Source organism: Sinocyclocheilus rhinocerous, unplaced genomic scaffold (genome assembly GCF_001515625.1).
Source record: "Sinocyclocheilus rhinocerous isolate Xijiao unplaced genomic scaffold, SAMN03320098_v1.1 scaffold1182, whole genome shotgun sequence".
NCBI lineage: Eukaryota > Metazoa > Chordata > Actinopteri > Cypriniformes > Cyprinidae > Sinocyclocheilus > Sinocyclocheilus rhinocerous.
Window position 1 is genome coordinate 110045 of NW_015624203.1, and position 14387 is coordinate 124431.

A 14387-nucleotide genomic window follows, 5' to 3' on the forward strand; every position below is an offset into this window, starting at 1 on the left:
AAAAAGCGATACACAAATTGAAAGGGGAAATAAGCATATATAACAATAAATATAAAAATATAGCCCTAATAAGTTAATGTAATAATAATAATATACACATTTTAAATTAAATGTTTAATGTTAATAAAAATGTTTTATCCATCTCTGATAATCCCGGGTTGCTATGGTCACGTAGGTTTGTTTATGCATTAAACTCGTGGCCACGAGAAAAATATGTCGTCCCTCAACATAAGAAGTCGTGGCCACGAAAAATGGATGTCGTTCCCTCAACAAAATGATCTCGTGGCCACGACATATCACGTTCCCACGAGTTTTCCCGGGCACTGTAGATCTGTTCCAATGTAATGTGACGTTGTTGGGTTGCATAGAGTTTCAAACAGAGCTGTAAAATAAAAATATATATATATATTTTTAAATTTTTACATTTCTAAAATAAATATAATTATGAATAATTTTTTATTAAATAATTAAATTGGGTAAATAAAATTTTATAAAATTCATTTTTTTAAATGTAAAAATTAAAATGTATTTTAATTTAATTTCTATCCCTTTTATCATATATTTAGTAAATGTTTCAAAACAAAATGTCCTGTATTTTTATAAAATGCAGTTACAATATTCTTTACAGCAGCTTTAGTGCCATTATTTCCCTTAACCACAGAAGGACGTCATGGTTTTGTTTGTTTGTTTGTTTTTTCTTTCCTCCTTGAGCTAATTTGAAAATTGCCAGTCTTACTGAAGACGGTTGCCAGTATCTCCGATCAGATGCTGTACTGTAATAGGCCCATTGCATGTGGTTCTTTAATTTCTATTAAAGCCCTGTGAATATCAGCTATTTAGGTGGAGGAGAAGGCAGGGCTCGGGCTCTGTGGGGTTGCTTGCTTTATTTGATGTGGAAGCTGTTGCCATGGTTTTGGTCCTGGGGGAATAGAGGCACAAGCTGTGACAATGTCTGTTACCTCATTTGACACCTGTGGCACACCTTGGATAGTTTTTACCAGCACAGAGCCGCCGTCAATAGGTTTGACTGCGGAGCATTGCCGTGGTGGAGATCTGCAGGAATTCTTGTCTTATTAACAAAGACGAGGTTATTTTTGCAATCGCTTTCTCTTTTTTTCTGCCTGTGAAGGCACAGCCTTTTGTCTCCCCCTCACTGAATCATATGTGTGTGGAAAGAGACTCCAGCGTGTGAAAGCTGATCTGTGTCAGAAGGAGCATCCAGACAGCATGGAATCATCATCTTCTTCTGAATGCGTAGCACACGCACGCTTCCTGGATTTACCTCTGGATCTAACTGGATCTATGCCTCTTTCTCCCGTTAGGAGCCGTGGGTATGTTTGCTAGCACAAAGTTTTATAATCATTAGGTAATCGTATCTTTTCCGACAATGAAGCTTTTAGCCTAAAGTGCAAGGAGGAGGGAAAAATCAATAGCTTTGCTGAAATAGTTTTTGTGGCTCGGTTGGCTCTAATGATCAGCCGGAAAACTGGAGTCCTCCGAGTGTGGCCATGCCTAAGAAGAAAAGGACTACAACAACACCAATCGTTTCTTTTTCATCAGGGTACCACCGTGAATGCCAGCATCTATATTTAATGCGCAGTGGAAGGCTTTCTTTTGCTTTTAAGAAAGTGATGTGATTGATACCTGCTCGTGGACAATCTTGTTGCCCCAGTCCATTTAGAAGAAGAATCCCTGGAGAACTGTGGGCTTTAGACTGCAACACTTGCCAGTTAATTGAAGCCATTTCCTGCTTCTTCAGGCTCTTAGGTTCTCCCCCATGCACAGAAAGCTCCCTGGTCCTTCATTGATCCTCTCTCAGGTCTCAGCTCGTCTGGAGCTGGAGTCACAGCCCAGAGTAGCGTGCACCGCTTGTGGGCAGCTCGATCACCTCCTCCCTTCTTGCTGCCCACTCCACCTTCCAGCATGAGACTGCTGCACACTTGATCTCCCAGCTGGTGAGGACAGGAAGGTTGTGAGTTGGCCGACGAATGGATTTTGAGCTGTTGGCTCCGACTTCACGTTTACATTATTCCGCTGTCGGATCTGTGAGAGGATTCTGTAACCTTATCCAGGTGCACCCTCCCTCTTCTGCCACGCTTCCACTTTCCAAACTGCCTCGGCGCTAGACAGCTGTTGCGGCTCTGTCCTGGCCCCAAGGGCTGTGATGAACTACATCTTTGGGAACAACACGCTGTACCCGCGAGGCGGTCGGGCCAACACCGCATCCGGACATGCCGCCCCAGGGTCCAAACAGAGGCAGTGGGCCAAGCGGAGCTCCAGTGAAGAACTGCCTTCGTCTTCCTCTCGCTGGCAGCAGCTGCTGGCCTTCTTCACACGACGCGGTGCCTTCAGCGACTGCATCACGGCAGGAGCGAGCCAGGTAACTCTTGCCACAGCACACCTGCTGCATGGGATGCACATGTACTTAAGCCAAGTGTGGGGAAACCCCACTGTAAACTAGTTGAACTCTCAAGAATGCATATTTTAGCCATTTAGGGGTTGGTTTTGTTGGGGTTCCTGACTGGAGTGAGACATCTACGTCTTTCAGCACCTCCTAATTTTTGCAGAATTAAATGCGCCATTTATTTGCTTAGTTTGTCCTTTCACTGTTTGCAAAGACAGTAACATATTGTAAAATAGAGTATTACCATGAGCAACAGGGATATTGAATGGAAATGTATCTTTGGTTTGTCTACTAGCTTTTGCTATTAAAAAGCAAGTGCCAGTATGTTATCCATTCAGTAAAAAGACTTTCAGGTCTGGAGTGACACATCTACTGTACATCGATCAACACGTCTCAATTCTTAATAATAATACGACTGGCATTTGTTTGCTTAGTTTGTCCTTTCATGTTTGCAATGGTAATAACTTTGGTATAACGTCACATTATTAACATTATTAGGAGCGGAAAAATGTCTCGCACAGTTGACTGAATACTCACTTTGTTTGTAAGAAAGTGCAGCTAAGAAGCTACTTATGTGTTCTGTGAATTATATTTGCTTGTGAAGGCCCATTTAATTGAGAGTTTCAATACATAATCATACTGGACAGTTGAAGTATCTGCTTCCCATAGGTAGAGAAAGCACTCAGTTGGTGAATGATAGTCCTCTTGAATCTAATCATATGAAGCGGTTAAGTCAAAGCGGTTCTGCATTTTCTTCCTGGCCATAAGTGACCTGAGGAAGCAGACCAAAAAAAGCAGTCCATCAGGCAGGCTGGTTCTGATCCAAAGGACAAACGGTTGCTCATTGTGTCATGGGGGGTCATGCCCTGGAATAAAAGCAGGACAAATAGAAGCTGCAACAAAGGGCTTTACAGGCAGTCCTTTTATTCTTGCCATTGACTCTGTACCACACTGTGATAACTTCATCTCTTTTTTTATGAATGTTTTAAAAGGCCAAACCAGCAATTCTCGCCAAGGGTACCGACGCAACACAGTTTGTTCTTTTATTGGGATATAGTGAAAGTAGAGTTTGGAAATATTGGGATTTATGTGTTGGGTAACAGTTAGAAGCCATCCATGAATATGGATGTATGATTCTGTGTAGCTTTAGTTGGGTCATCTGCAGACAATCAAATATTATTATTTCAATCGAAGTGCAATTTATTCTTGCCTTACTGAGTCTGGTACACTGCAAAGATTGGATATGAAGTGATATAAGGGCAAAGCAATATACTGTATGCATAGGTTAAACCATGAATTTGTGATGCAACCCAATGCAACTCACTAGATCATTGCGGAGTTGGACAGGCATTATGAACACTGAAAACTTATTAAGGATGTACTATTGCAGCTATCGTTGTTTAATCATCCTCATGTCTTTCCAGACCCTTCTTTGGTCATTTTGAGTAATGTAATGGTCGCCCCTGTGCATGATTGTTACAGTGAATGGGGACAGGAGCTTTCAGACTTTAAAAAAGGGGCAAAACGTGCTATATTCCATCTTCCAAGCCTTCTGGAGCTGATGATAGGATTTTCTGATAGACAGACCAAAATTAAAGTCATTACTGATTGATAATCTTCCCCTCCATTGAGCTCTTAATTGCTGTGACCAGATCATTTAATCAGTGAGTTTTAATGAGCGCATGAGACATGTTGACCATTTTATGATAATATTAGGGTGTTTTTTTTTTCTTCTTCAACTGCCCCAGTCCTAACTTTCATTTACTTATATCTTACTTACAGTGGCCAGGATTCAAATAGTGCCCACCATTTGTGTTCCACTATTGAAATAGTCTCACAGATTTGGAGGATGGATAAATAATGACAGTATTTTCATTTTTGGGCGAATTATCCCTTTAAACCTTTAGCTGAAAGTTTGCAACCAGTGATCCATCTGATATTTTCTATGCTATTAGCTTAAAGTAATACATTTTTATTTGCTTCACCTTGCATTGTATTGCAGAGATGGACACGTTCAGACTGCTAAATGATGTTATGTCTCTCTGGAAACCTAGACTTATTAATCCACCTTGGTGTAAAAAAATGTAACTCGCTATTTGCATGATATATGGCATCTTCAATCAATGTTAGCCATATTTATATGTCACAGCTGAATGTATCAAATGGCACATACTGTGTAGCATAAAAAAATGTATTTTGGCTTCGTCCATCTTAAAAAAAGGAAAATTATTGCAAAGACTCCTAGGTAATCTGAAGCCAATGGCTGTTAGATTTATGGGCCATTTGAAGTCATGGATCGACTTAATGAGAAAGCAAAATACATGCAGATCTGTGGTTTGAATCAAAAATAATTTATGAGCATGAAACTCATTTTATACTGAAGGAGGGAAATGATTTAACTGGAAAAAATGCAAAGCAGTTGATCGGTTTTTCCACAAAAACTTAAAGAGACAGGAAGAGCATGGCATCTGAAGACAATAGTAATTCTTACAGGTCATGTGTTTTTGTTGCAGTGCTTCCACTTCTGGGCTGCCTAGTTAATTATCATTTCATTAAAATATGATTAAAAAAAGAAAGTGTGATACAGTAATGCCATTTTCTCTTTGGCCTTTTTGTGTCTGGTTTAAAGGGTACAATGCCATCCCAAAGTCTTGAGTCCCCTTTTGTATTTTTTAATGAATTTATTTAATTAAAGTAATGTGTTTTAATTTAATTTAATTATATTATAAACATAACAGTTTAAGTTAAAAATGAGTTAAAATGCAAAATGTAAAAAAGTCTTAGTATTTAGTGTGTTATCTTTTTGCTTTTACTGTTAAGCAGCACTTAAATTACATTACCTCCACAAGTTGGTGTAAAACCTGATGATCATGTTATCCTGCATGATTTGAGAATGTCACTGTCATATTTGCTTATTTCATTAACAACCTAGAAATCCTGTTTGCATCATAATGCATCTTTGTTCAAAAGTGTCAAATTAATCACTTTCTAATTAATTGCACGTCTAAATAATATTTAAAATCCCATATTTTCAGTTTGGACTCAAGACTATATATATATACACACACACACACAGTATGTGGCACAATGTGTCGATGTGGCACATCTGTATAATATGTCCATGTTCTACCTGTTTCTGTTGATCTATTTCTGGTAAAGGCATCGCTGCAATGATGTGCCAGGCTTCCATCATTCGCCCACCAAGATCTCAAGCACAGCTAAGCCCCCACATTCACTTACCAACATACCTTATTGTGTGTGTGGCACAGGTGAAATTAGGAAGGAAATGAACTGATGTAGTTACATTATCATTTATGTAACCAAATATGGGAACTCTTTAACGTTGCCATATTTTTGACATACCCACCCTAATATGTATCACCAGCTACAAATGCATGCATGTCTCATTGTGATGCATCACAATATCATAGTTGTATTCTCATAACTGAACTGTAGGAAATGATATGAAAAACATATGAATACAAGGACCTAAAGTTTCAATGCAATATTGTGAGAAAAAGATTCACAATATAAATATAAAAATCCCAGCATGGGTTGCAAAATGACTTGCTAATTCAAGAGCAGCAGTTTAAGATCGGTGGAGCTGCAGTCTTCCTGAGAGCATGCATAGCCTCACAGGTCTCACTGCAGCTTCAGCTGTTGCCATGGTGTTGCCATAGTGATCGTCAAGCAAGGACATTTCATCATGTGGCAGCACTTGTTTATTTATTTCTCATATCTGTTGAACATAGAGCTTTGTATGACGGCGTCTCTTTCATCAGGGATGGTGTGCAGGTGGAACTCTTGCTCTTGGGTAAACAACAGATGAGGCGGTTGTCGCTTCATCAATCACCATCGTAATAGCCACCCAATCACCCTCCCTGACCCTGCCCATTAACCCTATTAGCTAAGCTGAGACAAAAGAGGGATCCTCCTTCCTGGCGTAATTTATGGCTTCAGCAAGATTGTAGTAGATTAAAATTTCTTCTTCAGGGAGTCGAGCAATTCTCAGGCTGAAGAGATGTAGCGTTCCTGTGCGTGCTGGCCGGGGGAGGTGGAAGAGAGAGATCTGTGGGCTGTGTGTGTGTAGGAGACGTTCTCCACAATGAATCATGGCAACACGAATGAACATTTTGCTTCCCTTTTTAAGACTATACAGATCCTGTTTCGACATCCTCTGGCTGCAGTTTGTACGGGAGGACGCATTAGAGGTGGTTTTGCAGAGGGCAAAGTGATTTGAGTGCTCATTAATTGATAATTTGTCATTAAGCTGGTGCTTTTAAACCAAACAATGTGTTGTAGATCGTTTGCAGTGGCAACACCTCTTGACCGGATTGGTGTTAAGTGTGCTGTACAACTGTATAATAGTGAATCTGTGGTTACTGGCATTTAAGCGCAGGGCTACCGCCATTCGCATAGAATCCAGTGGAAGCTGCTTTGATAATGTAGCTTCCTAAGATACAAGCAACTCGTCATGTCAAGTTCAGTCAAGCTACAGTATGTTTTAAAACTATTTAGTGGGGTCCAGCCTTTTAAAGCCGTTTCAAGCTTTAACCATTTAAAACTATTTAAGGGGATAAATAATTTGGACTGATGATTAATTTAATAGTACTAATATGATCATACAACGATGATGATGATGATTATTATTGCATATTTTATTATTAAAGGAACACTCCACTATTTTTGAAAATGGGCTCATTTTCCAACTCCCCTAGAGTTAAACAGTTGAGTTTTACTGTTTTCGCATCCATTCAGCCGATCTCCGGTTCTGGCGGTCAACTGACAGAAAATGAAAAGTTGCGATTTTCTAGGCCGATATGGCGCTGCGTAATATCATTGCTCCTGCTGCACCCATGGTACGGCAACAAAGTTCCTTGATTATTACGCCAGAATGAGAGTATAGTTCCTAGCCATATCGGACTAGAAAATCGCAACTTTTTATTTTCCGTCGGTCTCAGTACACAATGTAACTACAGAAGAGTCAAGTTTTAAATAGGAAAAATATAGAAACTCTTTGGTCATTTTTGAGCGAGATGGTAACGGTCTAATCAGATTAAATGATCTATGCTAAGCTACAGCTAAAAGTGCTAGACTCGGAGATCGGCTGAATGGATTGGAAAACGGTAAAACTCAACTGTTTAACTCTAGGGGAGTTGGAAAATTTGCCTATTTCCAAAAATAGTGGAGTGTTCCTTTAAGTTGATCATTGTATAAATATCTATTTATAAATATAAGTTAATAATGGTAATAGTTACAACCATAATAATAATAATAATATCCAAATAATAATAGTTCTTATTCTTATTTTAGTCTTATTTGCTAATTTCTGACTTAACAATGTTTTCTATTTAAATGTGGATTTCCAGAACACTCCCTTGGCTGCCAGGCAGATTGACCTGTCCTAAACTCATGACATTGGTTGGGCCATACTGCAGTGAGCTTGTTGGGAAGTTCAAAATAATGCATTTATCTTTTAGAAGACAATATATAATAACAGTTAATGCTGTCTTTCAGTATTAATGAAAGACAGAATTTCAGTATACACATTTCATCATAAAAGGAGAAATTGCAAAAATGCTGACAGCTTTCAACTTCCATCCCAGCTTAGACCATTGGTTGAGCCACTGGTCAGGATTTTTAAACAGAGAGATGTTCTGATAGCTCCACAAAGTGTGAAAGGTAAAAGTGTTTAAAAATATCGCACATATCGCATTTATTGCATGTTATGGTTTTTCATGTTGTTATTCTCTTTACAGCGTTTCGCTGAATAGTCATTAGAATTATTGGTAGAGTCTTCAATTGTGGTTTAGATGATGTTGATGTGCAGAGAATAGTGTCTAAGTTGAGATGCATTTACTGCTCTGTAGTGGTTTTACATCATTTTATATATATAAAAAAAAAAAGATCTCAAATGAAAATGTCTCAATGGCTTCTGTTGAGTGCCATATGTTGGAAACCTATTGAATGAATACTATTAAATATTGTACTTTTTGGCCATAAATATGCGAAAGGAGTCAAATTTCCTGTTCTTTTGGTTTTCATTGAGCATTCAGTGCCGGCTAGTTTGTGAATGAGTTCATTCGATGCAAAGAAGACAGAAGCAGGCCAACGTGATGTCTATCAAGATCCTGTGTCCAGTGAAAGATTGTACAGGCAATCCTGGTGAACAGCAGTCTTTATTGATTAGTCTGTTCGGAGTGAAATACAAGCTTGCAACATAAGCTGTTGGCCTAAGTCTAGCCTGGCTAAACATGAGCACTACTGGTGTTAAACTGAGTTTTCAAACTCGAGCTTGTTGTGTGTTATAGATCAATGCTTCAGTGTTCTACACAGCAATAACATCTAATTTTGACAATCTCTACACATTTAGACATGCGATTCCGTGCCCTTTTTAATGCACTCTCTGTGTCCAGTTGTCCATGTGAATGTCTGTTAAGGAATCTCTATAAAGATGTTTTAGTACTGGAAAAAATGCACAAACAAGCTTTATACAATAATTTAAAGCTGATTTGTGTAATTTTTACATTTTAAAATACCTTTTCCTATTTTAGTTTAAATTAAATAAGCCATTTGTAGGTTAATTTTCCTGAAAAGTGGAAAACAATTTTTGTACCCTAATTTGTATTAAATATTTAATTGTGCATACTCATTTCCCCCTTTTTCACATTTAGATTATTAAAGTTAATCTTTGAAAACATGCGTAATTTCATAACACTGTTAAATGTAATCTTTAGCAAATATCAAAATTAATATTTATTTTGAATACCGCACATTATGACATTGTGATGCCTAAATGCACTTGCAGCATTTAAAATTATTTTCGTTTTAGTTTTTAAATTTTAGTTTTTAGTCTTTTCATTTGTTCTAAATTTATCTTATTTAGATCTATCTTGTTTAGACTTTTAGACTATTGATTGTCTGCCATAAAATAAAAATAATAAACGGTATTGGTCAAAATTTTAATATCATTTCATTCTACTTTTAACTTGATTTAAATTGTCTTATGCATTAGTGGACTTTAAATAAGACACTTATGCCAGACTATAAGGTGCCACACTGAGGACTGAATATTTTCACATTGATATGGATGGTTAATATATGCATTCTTTGCCTTCCTCCAACCTGAGCATGTCTGTGTGTGTGGAGCCATCTGCTGTACAGCAGGAGGTGTGTCTGTGAATTTGTGAATAAGACAAATCAATATGGCCACTATCCAGACTATCCTGACATTAAATGATTTTTTATTTTAGATTTTTATTATTTTATTTAAGGGTCTCCCAACATTTTATTTTCTAATGTCCATTAGTAAGCCTCAAGTACCTCTTCATCAACTCCAGTAATGTGCTCCTATTAATCATTTAGCATTATCATTAATATTATTGATTTAAAACAGAAAATCAGCAACTTTTATATCATTTCATTCTACTTTTAACTTGATTTAAATTGTCTTATGCATTAGCTGACTTTAAATAAGACATTTATGCCAGACTATATGGTGCCACACTGAGGACTGAATATTTTCACATTGATATGGATGGTTAATATATGCATTCTTTGCCTTCCTCCAACCTGAGCATGTCTGTGTGTGTGGAGCCATCTGCTGTACAGCAGGAGGTGTGTCTGTGAATTTGTGAATAAGACAAATCAATATGGCCACTATCCAGACTATCCTGACATTAAATTATTTTTTATTTTAGATTTGTATTATTTTATTTAAGGGTCTCCCAACATTTTATTTTCTAATGTCCATTAGTAAGCCTCAAGTACCTCTTCATCAACTCCAGTAATGTGCTCCTATTAATCATTTAGCATTATCATTAATATTATTGATTTAAAACAGAAAATCAGCAACAACTGATGTGAGTGAAAAAAACAGATATATTAAGTAGCACATACTGTATATTCTGCAATGAGCATCATCCGTGCAAAATATGTGTCCCAATTTGAAAACACATTACTTTTTCTTTCCTTAAAAAAACATTAATTATGATTTATTGTTTTAATCTAATTACATTTTTTAAAAATAAGATGTTTTAAACCTATATATATATAATGTGTGTTGTGAACTCTTTGGTGGCATACTTTCAAAAGCCTCAGGCACAAGCTCTCCCTCTTTTCCTCCTCCTCCTCCTCCTCCTCCTCCTCCTCTCCCTTTCTCACCCACAGCCCCATAAGAAACAGGACAGGGTACATTAAATACATTAAACAACAGGAAACGGTACATTCACAACTGTCCAATCCTAATGCAGAAGTAGTCCCCACACTCTTCAAGCCCTAAAGCGTCTGCTTATTTAATTGGCCAACATGTGAAAATGACATGTAGTCCCCACACTCAATGAAAGTACACAATGAAAGTAGGATTAAGCATGAATGTCTTATTTTATATTCTATAATAAAGAGTCTCTATTGAAACAATATGCATATGGGTTGACTGTGATTTCAAGCAATTACCCTTTCATATAAACCAAATATAACCTACAGCAAGTTTAATTAATTATGATTTATTGTTTTAATCTAATTAAATTTTTTAAAAATAAGATGTTTTAAACCTATATATATAATGTGTGATGTGAATTCTTTGGTGGCATACTTTCAAAAGCCTCAGGCACAAGCTTTGCTTTCTCTCCCTCTTTTCCTCCTCCTCCTCCTCCTCTCCCTTTCTCACCCACAGCCCCATAAGAAACAGGACAGGGTACATTAAAAGGTGCAGTCAGCAGGAAACGGTACATTCACAACTGTCCAATCCTAATGCAGAAGTAGTCCCCACACTCTTCAAGCCCTAAAGCGTCTGCTTATTTAATTGGCCAACATGTGAAAATGACATGTAGTCCCCACACTCAATGAAAGTACACAATGAAAGTAGGATTAAGCATGAATGTCTTATTTTATATTCTATAATAAAGAGTCTCTATTGAAACAATATGCATATGGGTTGACTGTGATTTCAAGCAATTACCCTTTCATATAAACCAAATATAACCTACAGCAAGTTTAATGGCACGTTCTATCGAAACCTCATAGGCTTAAATAAACTACCACCATCCAGCTGTCAGCACTGAATTGCTCACATTTAAATAGCACAGGACTATGTAAAAGATCTTACAGTGCAGGTACAAATGGAGATTAGTTGTGAATAGTAGAAAATAAGGTCAAAGCAGGGCTCCGTCAAGAATGGAGCATTGATTATTCATGCCTGCAGAAGAGACTGTGCTGTCATGTGCAGTGCCCATTGGAGCTCATTAATTGGCGAGCAAGTGCGGGGGGATGAGAGTGAGTGAGGCAGAAAGAGAGATAGACAGTGAGAGAGGTTGGCAGAAGAGTGGAGCCGGGGAAAAAGACGAGATTTACAACCACGGTGTGTCCTCTCTCCTTCCCGATTGCTCAGCAAAGTAAGCGCATCACTCTTCAGGCTGCATTCTCCATCATTTCACCTGCCCTCCACCTCTGCTTGGAAAACAATCACCACCTATTGCAACAACCATGAATACTGCTGTGGTGCTTATGTGGACTGTCGGACTGGTGTGGCAGAGGTGGCCAACTGCAGCCATCCCAGAATGGAACAGAGAGTCGGACACGTGCACAGTACGCTGACCCGAACGCCGAGACAGTTGGTGCAACAACCGCAATTCCATCACCATTTCCACCATCACCTGCACCAGCAGCAGCAGCCGCCGCGTCACCTCTCTCAGCCCGCCCTTCCCAACTTCCAGCAGACTTCTCTGGAGTCCCGAAGGGTTCCGCAGTACAGCTCCTGCACCCTCCCAGTCTCCACCAAGAGCAGAGGAAAGTTCACCAACCTGAGGGACAGTGTGAAAAAGAGCCCCACCAAAAGCACAGCTAAAGTCAGAGCTTCTTCCAGTGCCTTGTGGCTTGCCAATTCTTGGGGCACATTTTCACTGGAGAAGGTATGTGGGACTGAGTCTTATTAAGAGATGAGGGATGGTAAGACACTGTGGGAGGAAGTTCAGGTATGAGGAATTGAATTTCAGCTAATGCTACTTGTGAATTGCCGATTATATTGTTTTGATGATTATATGGTTGTTTCTCAAGATTTGGACGTTGTCATTATGGTTGCCTGGGCCTCGCAAATATAATATGGGAGAAAACGATATAATGTAAATCAGCTTCATGTGTTGTGTATTAAAAATAACTGACAGACATAAAAATAAATAAACAAATAAATATGTATTCACTCCCATTGAAAATTTTGGAGTCAGTAAGATTTTTTTTTCAAGATCATAGTTTAGATCATAGTGTTACAAAATATTTCCATTTCAAATAAATGCTATGCTTTAAAACTTTTCTATTTCTATAGTTATATATAGTTATAGTTATATATAGTTATCACAAAGATATTAACTGAATATTAACTGTATTTCAAAATTGTTCATAATAGGAAATATTTCTTGAGCATCAAATCAGCCAAATCATCACATTATGTCACAATATTACTGTTATTGCTTTGTTTTTATCAAATAAATGCAGCCGTGGTGAGCATAAGAGATTTCTTTAAAAAAAAACATTTTAAAAATATAACTGACAATTACAAGACATTTGAACAGTGGTGTGTGTGTGCTTTTAATTGTTTTTAACTGCCAAACCGCAATAATTTCATTTACAGTCCAAACTGTAGTACTTTTTAAGAAGCTGTGTCAAAAGATGATCTATTTTGGTCATATTATTGACACATTTGCTAAGTAGTGAACATGTTTAATATCTTTAATACACTTGAAAAGGAATATTGAGATATTGGTGGGAGCTTTAGGCTGAACTCTAAACCAGTCTATCTGATCAATGCTAATGATTGATTCTAATTTTAACTCCGCCGTGGTGAGCATAAGAGATTTCTTTAAAAAAACATTTTAAAAATATAACTGACAATTACAAAACATTTGAACAGTGGTGTGTGTATGCTTTTAATTGTTTTTAACTGCCAAACCGCAATAATTTCATTTACAGTCCAAACTGTAGTACTTTTTAAGAAGCTGTGTCAAAAGATGATCTATTTTGGTCATATTATTGACACATTTGCTAAGTAGTGAACATGTTTAATATCTTTAATACACTTGAAAAGGAATATTGAGATATTGGTGGGAGCTTTAGGCTGAACTCTAAACCAGTCTATCTGAGCAATGCTAATGATTGAGTCTAATTTTAACTCCGAGATCACAGGCCATGACTACTGTACCACTACCATAATAGCACGCAGTGTATGGACTCTTATGTAAGTTACACTGGTCAGTTTAGGCAGGACAAAACAGTGTGGTTGAATTGGTGATGTCTTCTGTGCTGTCACTCAAATGTAGCTCCGTAGTATGTTCCATAGTCTCAAGTCTCTGCCATAACCCTGAGAGTGAGGGTTAGTGAAACGGAAACCCTTTCTAATTAGTAGTTGCAGTGATGTGTCTGTTGTTGACTGAGTGAACTGGACTGTTGTAACTGAATATCCGTCTCCTCTGGCTGTGTGGTTGGTGCTTGGACAAGCGGCTGTGGATCAGATCACTTTTGTTTGGGAACGCTGACACAGACGGTCTGTGTAGAGGACCAGTTTCAGCGGATGTCTCCTCACTGACAGCATGGTAACATTCGCTTTTGCTCCTGTAGAGCTGGAATCTGCTGAACTCTCATAGATATCTGCTTGCGTCAGATCCTCACCACAACAGTGCACATCATGTAGGCTACACTCTTATTACAAATACATTTCTGAATGGATGATTAGCCATAATTTTGAAATGATTAGCCACAATTTTGAGATCTATCTGAGTTGTTTAGACCATGGTAATATCATGGAACTCTTGAGACAAAAGGTTTTGAAAGTTAAAGGTGGGGTAAGCGATTTCTGTTAGCCAATGTTGACATTTGAAATCACCAAAACAAACACGCCCCTACCCAAAAAGGTCTCGCCCCTATTTTGATAGCTCTGCCCAACACATACGTACGCAACCCAGGCAACGATTAGTTCTGTGAAACAAAGCAAAAC

General features: G+C 38.0%; 1 protein-coding gene across 21 annotated transcripts in view; it reads left to right on the forward strand.

Moving 5' to 3' along the window:
- dlg1a (discs large MAGUK scaffold protein 1a) overlaps positions 1–14387 on the forward strand; it is a 139327-nt gene that overhangs the window by 69493 nt on the left and 55447 nt on the right. Inside the window, exon 1 of one of the 21 annotated variants that reach the window (XM_016550688.1) lies at positions 1933–2380. The exons of 17 other annotated variants lie outside the window; for them this stretch is intronic. In XM_016550688.1, the coding sequence (XP_016406174.1) occupies positions 2165–2380 (216 nt within the window). In that variant the 5' untranslated portion in view covers positions 1933–2164. Of the gene's footprint in view, positions 1–1932; positions 2381–11709; positions 12313–14387 lie in introns of those variants that run through there. 3 more of the 21 variants (XM_016550696.1, XM_016550707.1, XM_016550630.1) reach the window with 3 other exon arrangements.